This window comes from Vipera berus (assembly GCF_964194415.1).
Source record: "Vipera berus genome assembly, chromosome: 2".
In the NCBI taxonomy this organism is placed as follows: Eukaryota; Metazoa; Chordata; class Lepidosauria; order Squamata; family Viperidae; genus Vipera; species Vipera berus.
Genome location: NC_138203.1, coordinates 264,260,305 through 264,285,900, shown reverse-complemented (window position 1 = coordinate 264,285,900; position 25,596 = coordinate 264,260,305). Strand labels below are relative to the sequence as shown.

Sequence of the window (25,596 nt, the reverse complement as noted above, 5' to 3'; positions counted from 1 at the left end):
ATTACCCAGCTGGCTTTTCTGCCTAGGGCGGAAACTGGAACTCACAATCTCCTGATTTCTAGACCAGCACCTTAACCACTATACTGGGGTAGGCAACCTTGACTCTTTTATGACTCGTGGACTTCAACTCCCAGAATTCCTGAGCCAGCACAGCTAAGCTTGGAAACCTCTCCCTTTCCCCTCAGCTGGCTCAGGAATTCTGGGAGTTGAAGTCCATGAGTCATAAAAGAGCCAAGGTTGCCTACCCCTGCTTATACCAAATGATTCTTTTGCATCATTGTTGTACTCTTTCTAAAATTAGGCTGTGAAATTATGTGATTTTCTTCCTATATTTTTTCCTATATTTAGAATAAATAAAATATGCCTACAGGTAGTCTTCCACAATTCAGCCCAAAATTTCCATTGTTAAGTGAGACATTTTCTAAGTGAGTTTTGCCCCATTCTACCACATTTCCTCTCACAGTTGTTAAGTGAATCATGGCAGATGTTAAGTTAGTGACACGGTTGTTAAGTGAAACTGGCTTCCCTATTGACTCTGCTTGTTAGAAGGTCGCAAAAGGTGATCCTGTGATCCTAGGACACTGCAACAGTTATAAATATGAATCAGTTGCCAAGCGTCTGAATTTTGATCCCCTGACCATGGGGATGCTGCAGCCGTCGTAAGTGTGAAAAATGGTCATAAGTCACTTTTTTTAGTGCTGTTGTAAATTCGAACTGTCACTAAGTGAACTGTTGTAAGTCAAGGACTACTACCTGTACAATACCATACACCCTTTCAAAAGAAAATGTGCAAATATTAATATATGAGTGTGCTTCAGCTTTTGTTCTTAACTTCTCTAACTCCATGCAGGACTAATTACTAGATGCACACATTAGGAGTTGGGAATAGGAGGTAAATCTGTGATTCTGATTTTTTTCAAGAAAAAAAAAGCTGCATATGGTTTGACAATTACTCTTTCCTATTGATTATTTTGCTCCAATATATGGAGGATGTAGTTAGATTTGAACATTATAATCTGTTTGAATTACTGCTGCAAGATAAGAATTGCACGTGGTATGGTTTTAATCCTCCAGCGTTGAAATAATTGTGCTTTAGGGCCTAGAGTGTAGCAGTGATAATTACATTTATATCTAGTAAATTGTATTGATTACATTTATATTCTTCTTTCCTTTTAAAATGCCCAAAGGAGCTTTATCTCCAAGGAGATGGCAGATAATACATTAAAAACTTACGAATGAGCATAATCTCCTTTGTTTTTGGAAATGCAAAACGGAATATATATAAAAAAATCAATCTCACCGCCTCTTTGTGTTATGAAAATTTCAGAAAAAATAACCTTACCTCTGCCATCTTCTCTCTTGTAGGATAAGTATGATGCCTCTGGGGACATTCCTTCTCCCTGTTCTATGTTTCCTGGGACCAGCAATTCCACAGGAACGACGGTACCCCACCTTTTCACACAATGCCACCAGATTTATTCACTTGATTATGGATCCCGATTCAGGAACTTTGTATCTGGGGGCTACAAACTTCCTTTTCCAGTTGACCCCAAACCTTGTGTTAGAAGAAGCGGTTTCCATGGGCCCGATCTTGGACAGCAAGGATTGTCTTCCTCCTATTTTCAAGCCGGATTGTCCCCAAGCTCTGGAGACCGACAACTACATCAAACTCCTACTGATCAACTCGCTGGAGAAGGAACTCATTGTTTGTGGCAGTGTGTGGCAGGGAATCTGTGAGAAGAGGAGTCTTGGCTTCATTAAACATGTCCTCTTCCAACCCCGGACACCAGGAGACACTCAATATGTGGTAGCCAATGACCCCAATATTTCCACCGTGGGGCTGATAGGTTACTCCAGAGAAAATGTGCCACTTCTCTTTGTTGGCCGAGGATACACCAGTCGGGGTGTGGGAGGCAGCATCCCTCCCATCACAACTCGCAATCTCAGGGCCCACCCAGGAGAGGTGCCGGGGCCCGACTCCCACTCCATCTTCTCCTACGAGGAAACAGCCAAGTTGGCTGTGGGTCGACTCTCCGAATATAGCCACCATTTTATCAAGTCGTTCACTCATGGTTCCAGTGTCTATTTCCTGTTCTACCGGCGTGATCTCAAGTCGCAGTCCCGGGAATACAAGACGTACATTTCCCGGATCTGTCTGGACGACGCCCACTATTACTCCTATGTGGAGCTGCCCTTGGTCTGCAGGAGCCAAACGAAGAGCTATAGCCTCTTGCAGGCAGCCTACGTGGCACAGGCAAGGGGAGAAGGACACGTGGGAGATGCACTTTTTGTGACTTTTTCTGCCTGGCAGGCTTCTTTGGGGAAGTTGAGTGAGGAATCTGCACTCTGTGTTTATCCCATGGAGGACGTAGATCACTTCATAACTCAGACCAGGGACCTTTGTTATACCAAGGATGGGAAAATGGAGGATGGCAGGGAGGTGGCCTACATTGAATATGATGTCAGCTCTAGCTGTGTCCAGCTCTCAGCAGTAAGTGTCCTTTTATTAAATTTCTACACCACCCATCTCGATCTAAGTGACTCTCGGTGGTTTACGACATCACATTTATTGCACATGGATGTAAATCTACACAGGGTGTACCAAAAGTCAGGGCCCACAGGCAATTTGTTATATCAATTACGTTAAAGGTTTGAATGCATTGCCGTTTTCTTCTAAAGACTTACCTATTTGTTTGATGCGTGACCTTTGAACAACCTAATATTTTCTCTGATAAAAAAAAATAGTAGAACATATTGGCCTTTGGGGATCTCACTTTGCGTATTTCCCATGCATGTAATTCAAATGGTTTTGAATGGAATTCCCAGGCAATTTGTCCTTCAGGTTTTCCCATAATTCCCAGTCATATTGTTTTTCAAGCTGATGATCCCTCGTGACCTTTAAGAAGTTTGCTGGAGGACATGGTCCAAACACTATGATGCAATACTAAGGATGATGATGATGATGATGATGATTAGACTTTTGTCCTGCTCATTCATTCATTCATTTATTCATTCATTTTTCTTGAATTCAAATTGGCGAACTCACCTAATACTCCTGCCTTCTATTTTCCCCATGACAATTTTTTTCCATTTTCTTTTAAATTCAGTTAAAAATAAGCAGCTGATAGGATTACTTTGAAGTCATGCATTCATTCATATTCCCCTCCCTCTGTGTCATATCGAAAGTATAGTTTGGTACCAATTTGAAAGGAGGGAGGAAACCACGGCCTTTGTGTGTTAAGCTGACCTGGACTAACATATCTTTATCAACATCATCACAGATTCTGTGCTGTTAACCATTTTACTCTGCACATAGGCTAGATTTTCCCTGCTAGCTCCTTCACCTATTCCTTCCATCATCTTATGCAAGGAAAATGGGCTTTGGCAATTAAAATTAAATTAATTAAAACCATGGTGATGCCTTCCTTTTTGTTATATGCTATCCTCCCTTTCAGAGTCAAGAGGAGCACTGGCCAGCTAGAAGACTTGGAAACAAAATTACTTTTTGATATTGATTGATTGATGGATTATGTGCCGTCAATTCAGTGTCAACTCTTAGAGACCACATACAATAGATAGCAGTCGCAATTGACTTATATTTTATTTATTTATTTTATTATATTTATATACCGCCCTTTCCCGAAGGACTCAGGGCGGTTTACAGGGTGATTAAAACGAAAAATACAAAAGTTAAAAACAATTTAAAAAATTATATCAATCCCTGAACAAATAAAAACCCCAGTTAAAATTAAAATTAAAATTCTCAGCCTGGGCCAGAGAGCTCGAAGAGCCAGGTCTTCAGGTCCCGGCGGAATGAACGGAGGTCGGGGGCAGTCCCGCTTCATAGTATTTTTCAGCCCTCTCTAAGCAGTTTACAGAGTCAGCATATTGCCTCCAACAATCTGGGTCCCCATTTTACCAACCTCGGAAGGCTGGAAGGCTGAGTCAACCTTGAACCGGTCAAGATCGAATGAATCAAACTCCTGGCAGTGAGCAGAGTTAGCCTGCAATACTGCATTCTAACCACTGCGCCATCACAGCTCTTACAGATATACAGTAGATGGATATTCTATCTTATAGATATAGATATTCTCCAGGATGATCTGTCCAAACTGGTCTTTTAAGTCCTCTTAACAGTGCATCCATTGCCACTGTAACTGAGCTCATCCACTTTGCTGCTGGTTGTCCTCTTCTTCTCTTTCCTTCCACTTCTCCCAGCATTAGAGCTTCTCCAGAGATCTGGGTCTGTGCAGAATGTGTCCAAAATAGGATAATTTGATCGTGGTCATTGGTTCCTTGAGTGAGAACTCTGGTTTGATTACCCTTTGATGGGACAAATTATATTCTTTAACTTCTCTATTAGTCTGCAGAGGCTCACCAAGTTGTAAGGAAGGCATACTCTCCTATGAAACAATCTCTATCCATGTACTTGCCTGGGGACCATAAAATTCCCAGGTCTGGCCAAGAGGCTGTATCATGCTCAGCACAATAGCTTAGAATCAGTCTCTTTTCACTGATAGATGCTTTGGGCCTAATTCAGCACACAGGTCGTTTCTGATCTAATTTAGGAATGATCTGCTTTGTTGGTCACAGAGTAAGACCAGCTAACGCTGGTACAGAGGTGAATGAATTTTTAAATTTAGGCAGGAAAAAACCAAAGGTACAAGTACAGATTAGGCTAGACCTGGCTTAAAAACAATAACTGTGAGAGGGACCTTGGAGTCCTAGTAGATGATCACCTGACTATGAGCCAGCAGCGTGAAGCAGCCGCCAAAAAAGGTAATACAATCCTGGGTTGTATATGCAGAGGCATAGAATCAAGAGCACGCCAAGTATTAGTACCGCTTTATAAAACCCTAGTAAGATCACCTCTGGAATACTGCAGCCAGTTTTGGTCACCATATCACAAAAAAGATGTTGAGAGTTTGGAAAAAAAATTCAGAGAAGAGCAACTAAGATGATCAAAGGCCTGGAGACCAAAACATACGAAGATCGGCTGTAGGACTTGGGTTTGGCTAGTCAAAAGAAAAGAAGAAATAGGGGAGACATGATAGCAGTACTGCAGTATTTGAGCGGCCGCCACAAAGAAGAGGGGGTCACATTATTCTCTAAAGCACCAGAGGATGAGAAGAAAGAATGGTTGGAAACTGATCAAAGAGAGAAGCAACCTGGAATTAAGGAGAAACTTCCTGACAGTGAGGACAATCAACCACTGGAACAGCTTGCCTCCAGAAATCGTGGGTGCTCCATCACTGGAGATTTTTAAGAAGAGGCTAGACAGTCACTTCTCTGAGATGGTATAGTTCTCCTGCTTGAGCAGGGGGCTGGACTAGAAGACCTCCAAGGTCTCTTCCAGCTCTATTCTGTTCTATTCTATTCTAAGTCCAGAAGTCTGTTTTTCTAATAGACGTAGTAGACATCAACGGAGGTTTTTTTTAGCATAAACCCATTCGTCTTGTATTCCTGAGCATTTGGCACTGAGAAGGATATTGGCTTTGATCCTGGAGGAGGTGTGCAACTATCATGAGTACTGATATTTTTTCTGTCTATTAATTTTGCTAATCCTCTTTTAAAACTGCCCCGGTGTCTGTGGTTTGACTTATGTCCCAAGTGAAAAGTTTCTTCTTGCCTGTTCAGAATGTCTCATAATTCAACTTCACCTGATAAGGGAGGGAGAGAAGCTTGCCTGCTGCAGGTTAAAACCAAAGCCAGAGCATGATGCAGCTGCTTAAAAGGCATACATTATTTTAGGGTTAATGATCATCTGCCTAGAGCAGGGGTAGGCAACCTTGGCTCTTTTATGACTCGTGGACTTCAACTCCCAGAATTCCTGAGCCAGCTGGCTCAGGAATTCTGGGAGTTGAAGTCCACAAGTCATAAAAGAGCCAAGGTTGCCTACCCCTGGCCTAGAGTAACTAATGGAAATTAATAGTTCTACTCTATTTTGGCCCGGTCTGATCCTATTTGGAACATTGTGTCCAATCTTGGGCACTACAGTTGCTCATCTGTCAAAGATGCTCTATTGTGGCGTTTTTCAGTCTCGGCATCTATAAGTTGTGTGGAATATTGGCTGGGGAATTCTGGGAGCTGAAATCTACAGATCTTAAAAGATGCCAAGGTTGTAAAAACACTGCTCTAGGGGGTCCTATCCAGAGCAGGGGTTAGATCAGATGACCTCTGGGGTCCCTGCCAACTCCATGATTCTGGTACTCTACACTAAGTGCTCCCCAACCTTGGCGGCTTGGCCCAGCGCGGTATGTGCGTGACAGGCACGCGTGCGCGCGCACAGCTCCATTAGTGCAAGCGGCAGGCACACGCACCCTCTAGTCGCACAAATGGAGTTTTGCATGTGTGTTCGCATGTGAAGCTCCACTCGCACGAGTGGAGGGCAATTGAGCAGAGTGCACGGAGAGTGCTCGCTCATAAAGCTCCATTCACATGGAATGGAGCTTCATGCGTGATCACAAACGCCCTCCACTCAAACACCCTCTGCTCGCGCAAGTGGAGCTTTGTGCATGAGTGCTAGGACCCACCATTCACACGAGTAGAGCTTCACGGGTGCACACTTGCCCATCGCTTGCGTGGTGCGGTTGGAAACAGGCTGTGATTTGGTAGCGGGCGGCAGCCTGGGATTTGGGGACCCCTGCTTTATACATGCCTCTATCTACCCAAGTGTTTCCTTAAAAGGAAGTTGAGTACTCTAGTTGCATCCTTTTGTAGCTTTTCCAGTTTAATAGTATTAAATTTGAGCCCCAGAATTAAGCGAGCTTACAAGATAGATTTGTGTGAAAGAGTTAGGATCATGGTCCTTTTGTTCTGGATTCATTTCTTTTTTAATATAATCTTTACTGAAAGTTTTAACAGCAATAATAATAACAATAACAACAACAACAATAATAATAACAACAACCAACTAAAATGAAACATTTCTTAAAAGTTCCTCCTCACTTTCCTAAAGAAAACAGCTTCTCTTCACAGCACTAACCTGACATTTCAATAAGCTAGCTGTCGTAACCCCCAGATGTGTTGCTGTCATTTTACACCTCATCAGGCACAGGAAGGTAAGGTGTGGAGAGCACCTGGCCCCTTAAACTTTGTTTGGTATTTTTTGTCGCTGCCCAGCTGGGTGAGAGAACAAACTGCCATTAGCAACAGGGAAGCAGGAGCCTTGTTCAGAAGTGCCACACAGGAAGAAACAGTGATCTTGCCTGATCTGAGATCCGAAGAAGAGATACGAAATTTAAGCTTTCCTTGCCTCTTCATTGGTCCTGATTTTCCTTGGCCTTCTTTCTTAGAGAGACACTTTCCTCCTAAATCTTGGTTCTCCTAGATCAGACCTGGGCATTTTATGGCCCCGGGCCCTATCTGGCCCTTTGGGTGTCCCTGTCCAGTGTGCGTGACCTCAATTAGAAATTAGAAATCAAATGTAAATAAGTGTATGCCGTGCATGCAGTACAACTGCATTGCTTCTATTTTGAAGGCACTTGCCGTTTTTTGACCCCAGTTTATGTATGTGCTTGCATGCGTGCTTATGCACCTTCACAGCCCTATTGGATAGGCCCTCCGCAAAAGTCCCAATTTGTCACATGGCCCCTTGAGAAAATTAATTGCCCACCCCTGTCCTACATTGATTCTGAAAGTGCAAAAAAAATAATCCAATATTCAGTTGTATATTAAGGAAGATACTATAATTCACAGGGCATGTCTTTTAATTGACGCAGGTAAACACTGCCTTCTCTATGACACTTTTGCACATCACAGACAATATTTAATTTTGTAATTGCTGTTGTAGCAGTACTAAACAGAAATTCGTAGCATCATAATTAACTTCACTGCACAAGAGAATAATAGGCAATTTAAACTCTGCGTGGGTTGTTTTTTTTCCTGCTATAAATTGAACCTCTAAATTGTTGTTTCAAATGTCCTAATCATATGCTTCAAAAATAATTAACTCTTCTCCTCTCTCAATACACACAAACACTTTTGGTAGTCAGAGAAACATAAATGTTTGGGGATGGAGATGTTTGTAGCTAGATGATTTGTGATCTTGACTTCCGTATTATAAAGCATCTATTTGGACTGAGCGCTGTAAAAATATTTTCCAAAGTCTTGCTGCTGACTGATGGTGTTACCTTCCTTTTGTGGCGTCCTCCAGATATGTGGACAAAAATCCCAGAAATCTTTGCCGTGTCCACTTTGGCTGGGGAATCTTACCACTGTATTAGGAGAGTACCCAGACCGGGTACTCCTAGATTGATGATTCTGTGATGGAAATTGTCCCAATATCTGGAAGATATCAGGTCATCCTAAAACGCATCAGCATAGTTTTCATAAGTCACACTATTCCCAAGAGGCTTTTGGGAAGCTGAGAAGGGAGAAACAGGCAATATCCTTTGTTGTTGTTTCTCCTGTCTATAATTATTCTTTAGTGCCTCTAACATCTAGACAAAATCTTGGAGGATAAATATAAGAGGAGCTATTGTAGCCATGGTAGTTCTTTTTTTGAGGAAGGCCATGCTCACTCGTGGCTATTGCTGCATGTTATGGCAATGAGCTGGAAAAATTACATTGTGTGGATCCAGCTTTTTCTTCCTTCCCCTGTCCTAGACAGAATATTTTAAATGGTAACAGCTGAGGGGTTTCCGCGGTCAACTGATTTTCAATTCTGAGAGCAAATGCACAAGTGAATGCACACACACACACACACACACACACACACACACACACACACACCCTTCACAGCCCTATTCTTCCCGGTTTCTTTGCCCTATATTCAAAGAAGGCTCAGGCACAGCCAGTTCAAAGCATCAGGTAGCTGGAGATAACAAAATCTTCCCAAGTCTTGGGAGACAGAGCAGAATAAAATAGAATAAAAGAAGAGAAAATGGCTTTCTTGCCGCTTTGGTTCTTCCTGGCAACGGAAGAGTTAAGCTTCCTCTTTTGCCACTTCTCTGATTTAAGCATCTTCCTGTTCACCTACCCCACCCCCAACCCCAATTTTGCAGCTGCTTGGCCAGCCTCCAGATTCCCAAGCATGGCTTTCCATCAAATATCCATCCTGCTTTTAGGAGAGAGGTGAGGGGTGACAGGGAGGATTTTTAGAAAACTGCAGCCAGCCAAAACTCTTCAGAGGAGGGAGGAGGAGGAGGAGGAGGAGGAGGAGGAGGAGGAGGAGGAGGAGGAGGAGGAGGAGGAGGAGAAATCAAACAGGAAGTGCCAACTACTTGTTGGAAAATTGAAAATTGAAAATCCTCATCCCTGAAGCATTTACTGTGATGGCTGCTCACACCTAGCACCAACTCAGAATTTATAAATGATAGTTAAAAAGCTCGCAGTTATAACACTGAGCTTTACTGTGTTCCCCACTCAGCCAACTTGCATGCAGTTAGTCCTCGAGTTACAACCATTCATTTAGTGACAGTTCAAAGTTGCAATAGTATTGGGAAAAAGTGACTTATGCCCATTTTCCCCTCTTGTGACCAAAATGGGGATGCTTGGTAACTGGCATGTATTTATGATGGTTGTAGTGTCCCAGCATCATGCGATTGCCTTTTGTGACCTTCTGAGAAGCAAACTCAAGGGGGAAGCCAGATTCAGTTAACAACCATTTTACTAACTTAACACTTGCATTGATTCACTTAACAACGGTGGCAAGAAAGATCGTAAAATGGGGCAGAATTCACTGAACAGCTGTCTTGCTTAGCAAAGGAAATTGCGGGCTACATTGTGGTCATAAATCAAGGACTACTTGGATTATACTTACAGCTATAATTGCCCAGGCAGTGTCTTTTTTGGGGGTGGGGGGAGAGAGAGAGAGAGAGAGAGAGAGCGCAACACAGTGTGTTGTTTGGGAAGAACCAGCTACTTAACAGCTTGTTACAAATCAAGGAGGATGATAAAAAATTTTATTTCACCTCTGGCTGATTTCATTAGATTGACAAGAATTTAAAATTCTCAGTGGTTAAACAGCAGAAATGAGAAAACCTTATTTCTTCTCCAGACATAACTCCTAAACTGCAAGAGGGAAGATTTGGGGCACCTAGTAGTTTGGGACTTTTGAGTGTAAGATATAAGAGATTAGTTTATTTCTGGTGTAGAACAAAAACCAAACTGTCTCAGAGGAAAAAAATTCTCCGAATTTATTTAGTTCTAAATAGGTGTCCTTTCCAGCTAACCCTGGTTGAGGGATTTAAGATTCTTGACAAAAACAAAAAAAGATAACCGAGTCCCAGTTATTCTTACTCCTGTATTCCCTTTTATTCCAAATGAGGGTGGTAACTGGCCAGGAACCAGTGCTTTTTTTGTAAAAGAAAAAGGTGCCGGAACTCACACATGTCATACAACCCACCTTGCCTACCCTACAAGGTTCCATCCAAAAAAGGTGCCGGAACTCCGTTCTGAGCGTTCTATGACAAAAAAAGCCCTGCCAGGAACACAGATGGGTGCCTCTTGTGACTCACACAGCAGGTTGATGTACAAACACCGCAAGATGAGGAAAGACACAGGAGGATATATGATGGCCTGCAGATCAGAGGGATGTTAAAAGTCCTGACTACCCAGACTGGTTTAAAACCTGGCATATTTTGCTGCAGACATGATGATCTCTCAGCCATGAGCTACGGTAAATGGAGTTATTAAGGGAAGGAGCACACACAAGCTAGCACCCGAACTGGAAAACAGCCTCCTTCTCAATTCCTGGTGGATGTGTTTCCTTTAGTTGTAGGACGCCAAGGAGGAGTTATTTTTATATTTTACGTTTTTATTTGTTTAGGGCAGAAAAGAACAGAAAGATGAATCAGCTCTATCTGGATGAAAAGCAGGAAGTAGGTCTCTAGATTTGCTACTGTAATGGAGCACTAAACTAGAAGAGACTTTAAGATGAACAACTGGTGAAGAGAGAATTGTGTTGTGACATCCTGAATTGTAATTCTAAAATGGTGTCAAACACAGGTAGTCCTGTGCTGTCCTCCTCGCTCACACACACACACATAGCTGTGGTCTAGTAGTGGGTTTGTTAATATTCCCCAGCAATTCCCTTCACCAGAAAACCCACAAATGTCCCAATTAAGTCCAGCCATAAACAAATCAATGCTAGTCCACACAAAGGTAAATCCACAACATAAGAGAGTTCATGAGGCAAGAAAAGTCCACAGTTTCCAAGGCACAATCCAAGTCAAGGCACGGTGTCAGTCCAAAGCAAGGCAGGAATCACCATGACCAGAAAACATACAACTAGGAAACAAACAGTTCAAACAAAGTGTTATAAGTTGAGGACTAACTATATAGCAATAGCAACAGCACTTATATACCACTGTGCTCTCTGAGTGGTTTATAATGATGCTCCCAACAATCTGGGTCCTCATTTTACCGACCTCAGAAAGATGAAAGGCTGAGTTAACCTTGAGTCCATCAGGATCAAACTCCAGACTGTGGGCAGAGTCAGCTTTTAGTACAGGTAGTCCTTGATTTACGTTCATTTACTGACCGTTCAAAGTTACAACGGCACTGAAAAAAGTGACTTATGACTGTTTTTCCACACTTACGACTGTTGCAGCATCCCCATGGTCACATGATCAAAATTCAGATACTTGGCAACTGACTCCTATTTATGATGGTTGCAGTGTCCCAAGGTCATGTGATCTCTTTCTACTGACAAGCAAAGCCAATGGGGAAGCCAGATTCACTTAACAACCATGTTACTAACTTAATGACTGCAGTGATTCACTTAACAATTGTGGCAAGAAAAGTTGTAAAATGGGGCAAAACTCACTTTACAAATGTTTCACTTAGCAACATAAATTTAGGAGTTAATTGTGGTCATAACTCAAGGTCTACCTGTACTGCATTCTAACCACTGCGCCACCAGATTATAGATGTAATCTTTAAAAGAGACCACCACCACCCCTTTCAAACTGCCTGCTAGGTTTGACACTCATTTCATCCTCTCAAGATGTAAAATGTCAACTTGTTAGATAAGTTGAATGCCCCTGGGGGAGAGGGGAATCTGCAGGGGAGGATAAAAATAAAAATAAAAAGGGAGAGCAATAAATGTAAAAAAAATGGGCAAGATGTTGATTACATAGTACTGGTCACCATCTTGACTGTCATAACTGTTGGTCTTTAGACTTTCTTTGCCGTACAACATATTCCTTTACTCTAACAATTAAGTGTCCACTGGGCTAAACACTGAGGCCGGATGCTGTGAGTAGTACCATTATGGGTGACTGCCATTATAATGTCTTTATTGAAATAGATGTACAGTATCAAAATAAATCTCATGGCTGAATAAAAAAAGAACTGTGGGAAGGACCATCCTATCTCCTCAGTATTGGCTTAGCACTGTACGATTCCAGCTACATAAATATGTTGTAGGGACCTGGACTAACCCAGTGGTTTGAGAACTTAACCTTTAGCCTTTAATTTAAGGGAGGATTTTTAAAAAATCTCTTTTGTGGTCATCTCCACATTCTATCTCTTAGCTTTATTGCCAGAGGCATTTTTTTAGCTTAGTTGGTTCCTGACAGTGGTCATTCTCTGTTCTTTTTTAGGCAAAAGTCTATTTTTTCCTCTGCTCAATTTTGCAGTCAGTCCTTCTGTACAGGTTTGTTCTGGAAGTCATTTTTTCAGGAAATTCCCAAGCCAACTTTGGTTTCTATTTTCAACATTTGGTGGACAGCTAAAAACACCAGACAAAAGATTAGCTTGGTCAGTTCCTCTACAAAACCGTTGGCCTGGCTTTCTGATGATCTGAATGAACTTCAGCAAACCTGTGTTATTTCAGATTAGGGTTTGGGTGACAAGGAATTCATAAGGACAGGTAGTCCTCAACTTAACGACCCTAATTGGAACCAGGATTTAGTCACTAAGTGATACTTTCATTAAGTAAATCATCACAGGACCGGACTCAATTTTTACAGTGATTTTTTTCTATGGTTGTGAAGCAGATCATTTGGTCATTAAGCAAAATCTGGCTTCCTTGCAGGATGCTGCAACTGGTCATAAATGCAAGCAGGTGAGCAAGTGCCCCAAAATTGTGATCATGTGACTATGGGGATGGGGTTGTTTTTTGTTTTTTTTACAATGGTTGTAACTTGGAGGATAGGTCATAAATCACTTTTTGAGAGAGAAGGAGAGAGAATCTTTTGGACAATCAAGGCTTACCTCTATGTGTATCTGAATCAATTTGCACGGGACATGAAGAATACTAAAAAGAAAAAGAAATGCATGCTTGAAACATGTTTTCTTTTTCTGAGAAAACACAGCCTTGCAGGACCTCGATGGGGATTGGCCTGCAGCTCAGGGAGGTTTCTGCCTCTGGCCTTTTGCTTTTAAAGACTATTTGCAGGGATACTTTGGAAAAAAATAGCTTTCAGGGCAATGATTGGCAGGAAACAAGCATAAAGAAGAGTTAGTCTTCCTTTTCCCCACACCACCGTTTTATGGTCTGGGTCAGAACCCAGCATAGCAAGTAACCAGTATCATTTGCACGGTTGGACCAGCTTCTGTCATCTGCCTGAAAAACCACAACATGCTTTCAAAACTTCAGAGATGTCCACCAGTTCCAAAAAATTAGAGCAGGGTTCTTCAAACTTGGCCCTTTTACGACTCGTGGACTTCAACTCCCAGAATCCCTCAGCCAGGCACGCTGGCTGAGGAATTCTGGGAGTTGAAGTCCACGAGTCATAAAAGGGCCAAGTTTGGAGAGCCCTGGATTAGAGATCTTTGTTGCCAGACTTTCCATAGCTAAAACAGATTTCATGTGAAATGTTGGGCAACAGCATAGCTGAATGTCCCAAGCAAATGTGCTCCCTTTCACAGAAGAGCGTATCTGTTAGAATAGAACAGAATAAAAAAGTTGGAAGGAGCTTTCTAGATCATCTAGTCCAGGGGTAGGCAACCTTGGCTCTTTTATGACTCGTGGACTTCAACTCCCAGAATTCCTGAGCCAGCCATGCTGAGGGGAAAGGGAGAGGTTTCCAAGCTGAGCCACGCTGGCTCAGGAATTCTGGGAGTTGAAGTCCACGAGTCATAAAAGAGCCAAGGTTGCCTACCTCTGATCTATTCCAAACCCCCACCCCACCCAAGCAGGAGACCCTACACCATTTCTGGCAGATGGTAGAAGCTTCTTGAAAGCTTCCAGTGATGAAGCTCCCACAACATCTGAAGGCAGTCTGTTCCATTGGTTGATTGGTCTCACTGTCAGGAAATTTCTCCTTATTTCCAGGCTGAATCTCTCCTCCTGTTTTCTATAAGGCCGTCTTCTTGGACCCAGAGGGCATCCTGCCTCTTTAAATTTAGCTCGTAGGATTTCTAGCCAGCTCCAGGAAAATTTTTATGCAGGGCTAGAGAGTGGAAGTCCTGGACAGGCCCAATAAATCAAGACTGGCTTACTCATTTGTTTAACTGCTGTAGTCCAACGAGACTCTCTTCTTCCTTGATTTCCATGATAAAATATAGCATCCTGCATATTTACATTTGCACATTGTTTGGCTAGGGAAAAGAGAAGCCAAAGCTCTGAGATAAGAAAACCAAGTCTGAAATGAAGTCTCTCAGTGCAGATAGCTGGTGAATAAGCAGCCACAGAAATAATGACAAAGGATACACATGATAGCAAGAGATAACTGTGATGGTGGGAGTTGCAGAACATTTGGCTATATGGAGGGGTTTTCACCTCCCATCTGCTCCTAAAACAGGCCGGCTCACAAGGAATTATGGGAATTGTGATCCCAAACATCTGGAATTGCCTTAGATTGGACTAAGGGATGAACTGGTTTCATAATGATTTGGGGAGGATACGTAGCTGGTTGCTTTTTTGGTTTTTGCAGGTGTCTGGCCTTGGAGTGTTGCTGTCAGATTCTAATAAACAAGCTGGCTTAGGTCAGCTTCTAATTAATTTTGGTGTCCTGCGTAGATAAATTGTGCTATTGACACCAGTGCACTAGGAGACCTAATAAGATGTTAGCCTCTTTAACTGTCTTATTTTCTGTTTGTTGGTTTTGCGGTTGTGGGAAGGGAAGGGATAGAAGAAGCAGTAGGAAAACCTGGAAGGGTGTTAAGTGGAGGATAATAACTGGACTCCATTTCCATCAAATCCAAGGGAGCAGGCAAAACAAAGGCACAACAGAAGCCCTGTCTAGACTACATCTTGGCTGCCCAGATCAAGGAACAGTTCTGAAATAAGTATCTTTTGAGTGTTTGCACTAATGCTATTGACACTGAGGACTTGTGATGGGATCTAGGGAGGAACTGGATCCCCAGGGGAGAGGGGTGCATTTCAGAGAAGTAAGGGGCAACTCAGCCCAGATGTTATGTGTGAGAGAAAGAGGGCGAAGACAGCCCCTCCCTAATAGTTCACAGAGGATATGGTAGATGCAGATAATAGAGTACTTAGTCTGGCAAGCTAGGTGGTAAACAATAAAGACATCAGCTTGGAAGAATTACCTACCACGTGTCATTCTTGGCTTTGGGCCTGACAAGACTAATATTCAGAGGTGTCCAACCTTGACAACTTTAAGACTTATGGACTTCAACTCCCAGAATTCCCCAGCCAGCATGAATTCTGGGAGTTGAAATTCACAAGTCTAAAGTTGCCAAAGTTGGACACCCCTGCTCTAGCTGATTCTCAGCCCTTGGCTAAAGCTTGGGGAGACAAACAAGCACCCCTCCCCACCCCCCATTGTTAAGTGATGACTAGGGAGCTTTTACCAACTTCAGGGTTGATAAAGTCCTCCCAGGCTCACATCTTACCCTTAGAGGAGTTATAGTGAACTCTTGTTTTGCAATATGAATTTGATGGGGACAAGTGTAGAAAAAGTGGGTTTGGGGAATGACCAGCAAATGGAACAGATGGTAACTGTGGTAGAGATCAGGCTGGGTTTGAATCATTGCACCGTCAACGTGGAGGAAGAAGAAGAGAGTTTTAATTGGAGGAAGCAATGTGCTTTCCATTGTAAATTAGTCCATCTTCTTTCAGATTCTGCCCAGGATTGTGATTTATAAATCCCCGTCTCCCAGACACAATGGAAGTCTGTAATCCAGAGCCAAATACAAAAGTGGTGATTCAGAGAGATAGCAGCCCTTCTGAGTTGACATACTACTTAGACTGCTGAGCAGGAGCTTTGCACAGGTCTGCAAAGGACTTTGCTGATAGAATAACTTGTGTCTCTCCCAGCTAGGACTTCACATTTGGAACAGGTGCTGGTGAGATGACAGAGATAGGCAGTGCTTCAGAAACGATGATTTTCGGTTCATGCAGCCTAAGCGGCTTGATGGACAGGTTGCTCGGAGGAGCGAGGCCAAGCTCATGCATTTTGGACCTGCGCCCATCTTGGCTGGCTATGAGGAGTGGAAATGATAAATCCCTACTTAAAGGAGTGCTGTGTGCTAAAGAAGCTGATTGCCAGAGACTTTATTAAAGTCCCCTCCCGCCATTTTACATGATTTATCAGCTTCTTTCTAACCTTTTTTTTTCTGAGTACGGTTCATGAGTGGGTGTTGGCATCACATGTCCCAAGTTTTTCTTGGATTACTCTAATTATTTGGGCCCACCGTAAGCTGAATTCAGATCTACAGGTAGTCCTCAATTTGCAACCATTCGTTTAGTGACCATTCAAAGTTGTAACGCATTGGAAAAAGTGGTTATGGCCTGTCCTTGCACTTATCAACCATTGCAGCATCCCCACAGCCAGCGTGATCAGAATACGGTTGCTTGGCAACCAGCATGTGTTTACAATGATTGCAGCATCCTGGGATCATGTGATTGCCATTTGTGACCTTCCCAGCTGGCTTTCAACAAGAACATTCAATGGAGAAAGCCAGATTCACTTAATGACCATGTGATCTACTTAACAGCTGCAGTGAGGCACTTAGCTATGGCAAAAAAAATTGGGCTCGCCTCACTTTAACAACAACCTTGCTTAGCAATGGAAATTTTGCTCTCAATTGTGGTTGTAAGTCGAGGACTATTTGTATACTATTTTAATAAAGCTCCGCTTGACTACAGCAGGGCTTTTCAACCTTTTCACCCACTGTACCACTTTTAGGATATGGCAACACCCAAGTACCACCAGTCGCCTAGCAAGGTGTCAAAAACTTGATGACCAAAAAAAAAGGAAAAAAGTGATGAAGTACCGGTAGTCCTCGACTTACAACAGTTTGCTTAGTGACTGTTTGAAGTTACAACGGCACTTTAAAAAGTGCCCCCCAAGCCACAGCTGAGCAAGACACCTGCCTGCCTGCCCAGCGGTGCTCTTCCTCCTGTCCGAGGTTGATTGGCAGTGGGGGTGGGGTGGGGGGGTGTTTGGTTTTTATTCCCCCCATCTGCTGGGTGGTTGCAGCAGGTTTTGGTCACTTCACATCACCCTGAATGTAAATCACAAGACCCTGGAGATGCTGCAACATTCCAGCTGATCGGTGCTTCTTCTGGGCTCAGAAGCGCCAGGATCAGCGCCAAGCTCCAGCTGGAGTCTGGCACTGATCCTGGCGCTTCCACTGAGCCCTAACAGCCCTGCAGCTCCAGCTGTCTCTCGCTCAGGCTTGTGCAGTGCTGCCACCAGTTCAGCTCATTCCCCTCCCCCACTACCACTTTTCTAAGACGGTCGCGTACCACCTGCCAGGTGGCAATGTACCACAGGTGGTACCCGTACCACTGGTTGAAAAGCCCTGGACTACAGCACCTTCCCCTTCCATGAAGCCATTTCTTCCTGGCCTGTTGGGCTGCTGTGTTTTGTCTCGATCGGCAGGTGCCATTGTTTTATAATTCTGTGGATGATCCAGCAGTGACCTCTGCGTTAGGGCCAAAGATAGTGTGGAAGGGGGTATAAAGGCAGCCAACATCTGGAAAAGCAAAAGAAAGGCACAGGGAATTGTGAGATGGGAAGGATCACTAAAAGATAGACGAGTGATGGCAAACCTTTTAGAGACTGAGTGCCCAAAGTGCAACCCAAAATCCACTTATTTATCGCTGGGTGCCAGGTGGGTGTGGCCTACTGGGTGGCTGTGGCTGTGGTGGTCATGGAAGATTGGGTGGATGTGGCCAAGGTGGATGTAGTCACCTCAATGTCGCTCGTGGGGAGGGACACCTTTGGGGGGTGGGCAGGGTTGGGTGAGATCCAGGGGGTCTCTGATAGGTGTGGCGGTAGGCAGGAGGCTTGTCCTGCGGGATAAGGTGAGGCAGGGTTGGGGTGCCATTGCCATGGGGCAAGGCAAGGGCCAGGGCAGCTGTTGCCTGACACCATCGGCCCTCGGACACAGAAGCCAGCAAGCACATGGGGGCCGACGGTGCCCATCAGTAGTCACAGCTTGCCGGCCCCTCAACCGGCGCACTCTGGGGCTCCGCAGCCCATCCCCAGCAGTTCAAAGAAGCCACCTCCGAGATGGATGGTCGACCGACAGCTGAGGAGGCGATGCAGTGGGTCGTGCCTGGGAAAAGGAGAGCATGCGAGGCCAGGAGGGACGGGGTAGGGGGGGAGGGAAAGCAGCCATGCTGGGATGCATCCGGCCATGTAGGACCTCGGCAAGTTAGCAGGTGGCTGGTTGAAGAGGGACAGTTGCCACCTCTGAGGCATGGCGCTGGTGCCCACAGAGAGGGCTCTGAGTGCTGCCTCTGGCACCCGTGCCATAGGTTCGCCACCACTGAGATAGACCAATAGACAGAGGAGGCAACCAATCCCTGCATGGATGGAAGCAAACAGTCAATGGCTGTAGTCCAAACAGAGCACCAACTGGCCCTGTGCAATCCAGGCTGGATTTTCTGAAGCTGGTTTAAGGAGCACCCCTCAGAAACAAGCAGTTTAAGCTGTAGTGCAAAATTGCCTTAGTCAAGGGTAGGCAACCTTGTCTCTTTTATGACTCGTGGACTTCAACTCCCAGAATTCCACGAGTCATAAAAGAGCCAAGGTTGCCTACCCCTGCCTTAGATTATTCCGGCACAGTCTAATTAAAGGGCAGAAGCCACATATTTCGGAAAACATAGAAGGTAAGGTGACTGACTGTTTTGCAATTTAGAGACCACGTAACTGAGGGCTTTGATCGGTTGTGCTGGCTTCTGGTTTATTCTGGAATACAGTTCCACATGCTGGTTCTTCTCTATGAAACTCTTAAAGCGTTTGCAATCGAAATAGTTAGAGGCCTACCACCTCTTCCCCTATGTATCTGCTGCTGATTTTCAAATCCTTGAAAATGTTCTGCAAAGAGGTCTTTTACCATGCTTTCAGTCAGCAATGAAAACAATTAAGGTTTTTGTTTCTGATATTGTCTCCCGATTGCATTGCGATGAATGCCTTGGCTTCTGATTTATTTATTTTATTCCCAGATCTCTCTCTCTCAGATTTACTTATTTATTTTATTCTTAGACACAATTCATTACATTTTATTACATTAATTAATTTATTTATTTATTTTTATTTTTATTACATTTATATCCCGCCCTTCTCAGGGCGGCTTACAAGCTTAGCAGTAGCCTTCATTCTATGTATATGCCTGCTTGTTAGGGCTTTCACACACACCCCCAAGCGGCATTATTACAAAGTCAGCTTAATTGCCCCCAACAACCTGGGTCCTCATTTTACCTACCTCGGAAGGATGGAAGGCTGAGTCAACCCTGAGCCTGGTGGGATGCGAACCTGCACTAATTGCAGGCAGCTGGTGTTACTTAAGGAGGCATCAGCCCACTGCTCCACCAAGGCTCTAATTTATGCCTTTATATGCAGTCCAAGTAACATGAACAATTACCAAGATGGCGAATGCAAGCACATTATATTGTTACATAGTTTTATCTAATGGTTGGACATTGTCTCCATCACTTAATGGTCGGAAGGTGCTTACAAATATGCTGATGATGGTAGCAGTGATGGAATATCTTTATTTGAGTGACTATGTCAAACATCAGCCAAGGGGTGGGGTAAAAATTCTGTTGTTACTACTATTAAATTATGTGAGGAGACTATCTTTGTCGAAATTATGGAAGGAGACAACATTTGTTGGTACACTACACAACTTCATGTGATTTTCTATTCTGTTCCCATCCACTTACTACCCACATACTTTGAGATGTCTGAATTTCAACTCCCAGAATTCTCTAGCCACCATCCATGCTGGCTGGGGAATTCCGGGAGTTGAAATCCAGACATCTTGAAAGTTGCCAAGGTTGAGAAACGGTGCCCTGGGCAGTGATGAGTATTCTTGAACTCTTGAACTCATCATGATATATTTGTGTCAAAACCACTGATCATGTTTTCTTCCTTCATCCAAAGGACACTTTGGCTGCCTATCCTTGTGGGTCGGACCACACTCCCAGCCCCATGGCGAGTCGAGTGCCCCTTGAAGCAGCACCAGTCCTGGAAAAGTCAAATGCCCGACTAACTGCCGTGGCTGCCAGCATCGAAGATGGACACACGGTTGTTTTCCTGGGTGACAGTCAAGGCCAACTACACAAGGTAGTAAGCTCAGACTGGAGAGGAAGGCGAGCTTATATGATTTTATTATTTCTCAACGTTGGGTTTTACAGCCAAGAGGAGGATAGCTCTCTATATGCCTTGCCCCAACAGAAATCTGAGTCTATTTCAGGAAAAAATCTTACCAATAGAAGAGAATATTTGTAGCTCAGGGTTGAACTGTGGGGTTCCTTGAGCTTGATGGTTTTCCTGAAGACATTTCATTACCTAATTAGGTAACACCATCAGTGCTAGTAGGGTGTGGGGTTTGCTGTCTGTTTATAGTTAATTGGTTTGTCTTGTCAGTCAGTTCTTGGTATTTTCTTGATTAGGCTGTTGTTTACTGTTTGCTTGTCTGAGTTAGAAAATATTCATTATATAATGAGTGCAAGGGTGAGTAGCCTAAAATCTATAAAAAAATAAACATTTGTGGTCAAGAAAAATCCCACACAGATTATGAAAGTGAATATATGTATGTAGTGGTTAAGATATGTGACCAGAATTGGAGAAATTTAGGTTCAGGTTTCCACAGAATTAACCGAGTGGCTATAGGCCAGGGGTGTGAAACTGCCGGTCCGTGGGCCGGACGTGTCATCAGGAAGCCACGCCCACTCCATTGCCGGCAATGGCGAAAAGCCTTCGATAGGTTGCGCGACGTCACGTGATGTTGCGAGTTTGACATGTCTGCTATAGCCAACCACACTCAAGCGAATGGCCTGATCGGAAAAAAGTTTTGGGAATGAAATATAGGCAGTCCTCACTTAATGTCCCTAACTGGGACTGGCAACTCCATTGCTAAGCAAAGTGGTTCTTAAGTGAAACATCACATAACCTGGCTGCTTAGCTATGGCAGTTCCAGCAGTCCCAGTTGTTGTCGTTAACAGGACCTTGCATGGTGGTAAAGATTCACCTCAATCCAAGCCATTCCTGCCTTGGTTGACCCCAGCTTCAAGCTTTGGTTCTTCCAAGACAAGAGATGCTTTCAGAGGATCACTAAGCCAAAAGAGGCCAACTCTGACTAGCACTGATGATGTTACCTAGTTTGGGTAATGAAACGTCTGCAAGAAAAAAGAAAAAAAACCATGCTCAGAGAGCACCAAGGACCCCTCATGTCAACCCTGACCTACAAATACTCTCCTTTATTAGAGGCCAACTCATTTCTTCTGTCCTGTGTCAACTGCTTCCAGGTCAGTTCCTCCCATCTGCCCCATCTTTCCTCTCCCTTATTTCTGCCCAGTGCAGCATGGCCAAGGTGAAGAGGCTGCTGTATTCCACCCTGTTCTCTGCCCCCCCCCCACCAAAATGGGGACAGCAGTGAGGGGTGGGGACAAGCCCACTGCCTGGCTTAGCCCCTGTGCTACCCCTTGGATAACAACAAGAAGAAAGAGTGCGGAAAAGAGCAACAAAGATGATTAGGGCAGGGGTGTCAAACTCAATTTCATTGAGGGCCGCATCAGCACTGCGGTTGCCCTCAGGGGGCCAGGTGGGCGTGGCCTACTGGGTGGGTGTGACCAGAGTGCATACGGCCTACTGGGTGGGCGTGGCTAGCTCTACATCGTTCGTATCAAGGGTGCCTATGGGGGCCTGGGCAGGAGTGGGACAGATCTGAGGGTCTCTGGCAGAAGGAGGGTCTCTGGGCCAGGGCCAAGGCAGCGGGGGCCGTTCCCTCACTGTTTCCAGGATGGCTTTGCGGGCCGCATGAAACCACTTCACGGGCCGGATCCGGCCCCCGGGCCTTGTGTTTGACATGTCTGGATTAGGGGACTGGAGGCTAAACCATACAAAGAATGGTTGCAGGAATTGGGCATGTCTATTTTAATGAAGAGAAGGATGAGGGGTGACATGATAGTTCCAGTATCTCAGGGGCTGCCACAAAGAAGAGGGAGCCAAGCTATTCTCCAAAGCACCTGAAGGCAGGACAAGAAGCAACGGATGGAAACTAGTCAAGGAGAGAAGCAACCTAGAACTAAGGAGAAACGTCCTGACAGTTAGAACAATTAACCAGTGGAACAGCCTGCCTCCAGAAGCTCTGAATGCTCCAGCACTGGGAGTTTTAAAGAAGAGACTGGACACCCATTGATCTGAAATGGTATAGGGTCTCCTGCTTGAGAAGGGGTTGGACTAGAAGACTTCCAAAGTCCCTTCCAACTCTGTTATTCTGTAAGAAGAAGGTCCGTTGGAGGCGGTGGCCAGGGCTCAGTGGTACTGGGGTGCTGTGAGGGCTCTGCCAGCACTGGGCGTGACCCCGCCTCTAGGAAGCATGGAGGAAGTAGGAGGAAGGTGTAGCATCCTCTTCATCTCGGCCATACCTCATCTCGGCCATCTCGGGCAGCCAAAAGAGGAGAGACAATGAGGGGGGAGATAAGCAGGACGTTGCCACTATCATCAATATGCAGTGGTTGTCAAATGCCCGAATTTTGATCACATAATTGTGGGGACATAATTTCAGATCACATGAATTTCAGGGATGGTAAATGAGAGGACTGGTCATAGATATATTTTTTTCCCCAGTGCCATTGTAACTTCAAAGAGTTGCTACATGAAAGCTGGTTAAGAGAGGACTAGCTTGTAAGTGGAAATTTCCATGCCTACTGCCTTGGAACTCTCAAAGAAAAAATACCACACAAAATGTAGCAGATAAAGGAATATACTCTCACACGCATGCTTGGCTAGTTTCCCTAATAATTCTATTGATGTTACCTGTGACCACATTACAGGCCACATCCGCTTTCAGATAAAATAAAACTGATCACAGATCTCTAGAAATTTGAGTGGCTTTTGTGAATTGAGCAATTCTGAGATTTCACACAGCTGCATCAATGACCAGAATCTTCAACAAAAATTAGAGTCTGAGATTCCTCAACTGGCACCAACTTCTGTATTTGTGGTAAATTATAGAAACACATTATGATGATGATGATGATGATGATGATGATGATGATGATGTTACATATCTCTAAATAATTTTTCTTCTTTTTGGCAATGCAGGCAGGTGTAGAACACTCTGCCCTGCACTGTATATTTGATAAAACGTACAGCTTCTTTGGAAAGTAGGTAATTTTATGAATTCGGAAAAGTCACCGAGCTCATTTTTCCACATATAAATAACTTGCAATATGAACCTTGATTTGATATATCGCTGCATTAGTGGCAATGGCATTTAATACAACCTTGAATCAAGATTTAGAACTACATGTTTTTCTCAGCTATCAACCAGAAATGCTTTCTTTTCTTTTCTAAAAGGAGGATTTTGCAATCCAGAATGGCAATTATTTTGGGTGGGTTCATGAAAAGGAGAAAACCCTGGTATTTGGTATGCAGTTTCCATATTAAAGATGAGAAGACTGAAACTGCAAGATCATCATAGATGTCCAAACTGAAGCTCAGTTGTCTTTAGCTTGACTGTCCTGTCAGACAAAAAGACATGCCGAGGCTTTACAGTACAGGTAGTCCTTCCTTACCATTGCCTCATTCAGCTACTGTTCCAAGTTACCACGGTGTTGAAAAAGTAGCTTTACAAACAGACCTTGAACTTGCAGCAACACAGCGTTCCGTGGTCAGGTGACCACCATTCAGGTGCTTCACCCCTGTCTCGGCTTCCTGCAGTCACATGATTGCCACGTGAGGACCTTCATAGCCAGATTCAGAGAAACAAAGGCACTGGGGAAGGCGGCAGGAAATCACAAGTCATAGTCACTTGATGTTGACCTTAACGATTACCCAAAGATTTCTTTAACAACCGCAGCTGAAACTGATATCATAAGTTGGGCACCCTCACATGATGTTTCATTTAACAACTGTATTGGTTAGTGATGGAATGGCCAATTGCAATGATGGGTAAGTGAAGGCTACCACATGGCGGTATCCATATCAAATCTTGCTGTGCCAAAATGATCCATGTGCGTGATGTCATTACGCAAGGATCTTGCAATAGAATAGAATAGAATAGAATAGAATAGAATAGAATAGAATAGAATAGAATAGAATAGAATAGAATAGAATAGAATAGAATAGAAGCTGGAAGGGACCTTGGAGGTCTTCTAGTCCAGCCCCCTGCTCAACCAGGTGGACCTATACCAACTCAGACAGGTGATTGTCTAGTCTCTTCTTAAAAATCTCCATTGACTTTTTTGTGAAGTCTGATGCAACCACACACTTTGTAGCATTTGCATGGTGATCTTTGTTTATTTCTCATATTCACCGTACAAAACAGCTGAACTCTGTAATGACTCTGGATAGCAAAAAAAAAAATAAAAAAATAAAAACACTCATAAAATGCAGATGACATACAGTTGAAAAACCCAAAGTGTCCAGGAAGAGCAACCAGTTTTCCAGGCTCTTTAGACACTGTTGAGGTTGAGGTCAGATTAATTTCATGGGGGATGGTGTTCCACAGGGTGGGTGCTGTGACATCACAATAGAGATAGTCCTCAACTTAGGACCACAATTGACGCCTATATTTCCACTGTTGAGCAAAGCAATTGTTAAATGAGTTTTGTCCCATTTCTTGCCACAGTCATTAAGGGGATCGTTGCAGTTGTTAAGTTAGTAACGCAGTTGCTAAGTGAATCTGGCTTCCTTTGCTTGCCAGCAGGTTGCAAAAGGTGATCACATGACCTCCGGATACTGCAGCCATCATAAATACAGGCTGGTTGCCAAGCGTCCAAATTTTGATCACATGACCACGGGGATGCTGCAGTGGTTGTAAGTGTAAACAAATGGTCATAAGTCACTTTTTTCGTTGCCATTGTGACTTCGAATGGTCACTAAATGAATGGTTGTTGTAAATTGAGGATTACCTTTGTACCTCCTCCACGGACACACCTGGTGCCCCAGCAATGCTTCTTGTCTGTCTACACCAATTAGTCCACACTGAGAAGCAACCTTGTTGCATTTTGGGGCATTAGCGCCACCTAGCGCTTCTGGGAGTTGAAGTCCCCCACATTTAAAGTTGGTGAGGTTGAGAAACGCTTCTTTACAGGAAGCGATAGTTGGTGAAAGCAATTTATGACAACATTTACAGTTTAAAATGCAGAATCACATATGTAGCAAGGTAAATTTCAAAACAATAAGAAAAAGGAGAAAAAGAGCCAAAGGAAAAGTGAAAATCGTAACAGCGTGAACACAATATTAGAAGACCTGAAAGAATAAAATGGGTTATTTG

At 43.9% G+C, this 25,596-nt stretch overlaps 2 protein-coding genes across 2 annotated transcripts in view; one reads left to right on the top strand and one right to left on the bottom strand.

Moving 5' to 3' along the window:
• TADA3 (transcriptional adaptor 3) overlaps nucleotides 1–25,596 on the bottom strand; it is a 701,258-nt gene that overhangs the window by 48,617 nt on the left and 627,045 nt on the right. The window lies entirely within an intron of this gene.
• PLXNB1 (plexin B1) overlaps nucleotides 1–25,596 on the top strand; it is a 136,027-nt gene that overhangs the window by 35,038 nt on the left and 75,393 nt on the right. The window contains exons 2-3 of the mRNA XM_081319087.1: nucleotides 1,366–2,491; nucleotides 20,253–20,435. Coding sequence (XP_081175213.1) covers nucleotides 1,373–2,491; nucleotides 20,253–20,435 — 1,302 coding nt within the window. The 5' untranslated portion in view covers nucleotides 1,366–1,372. The remainder of the gene's footprint in view (nucleotides 1–1,365; nucleotides 2,492–20,252; nucleotides 20,436–25,596) is intronic.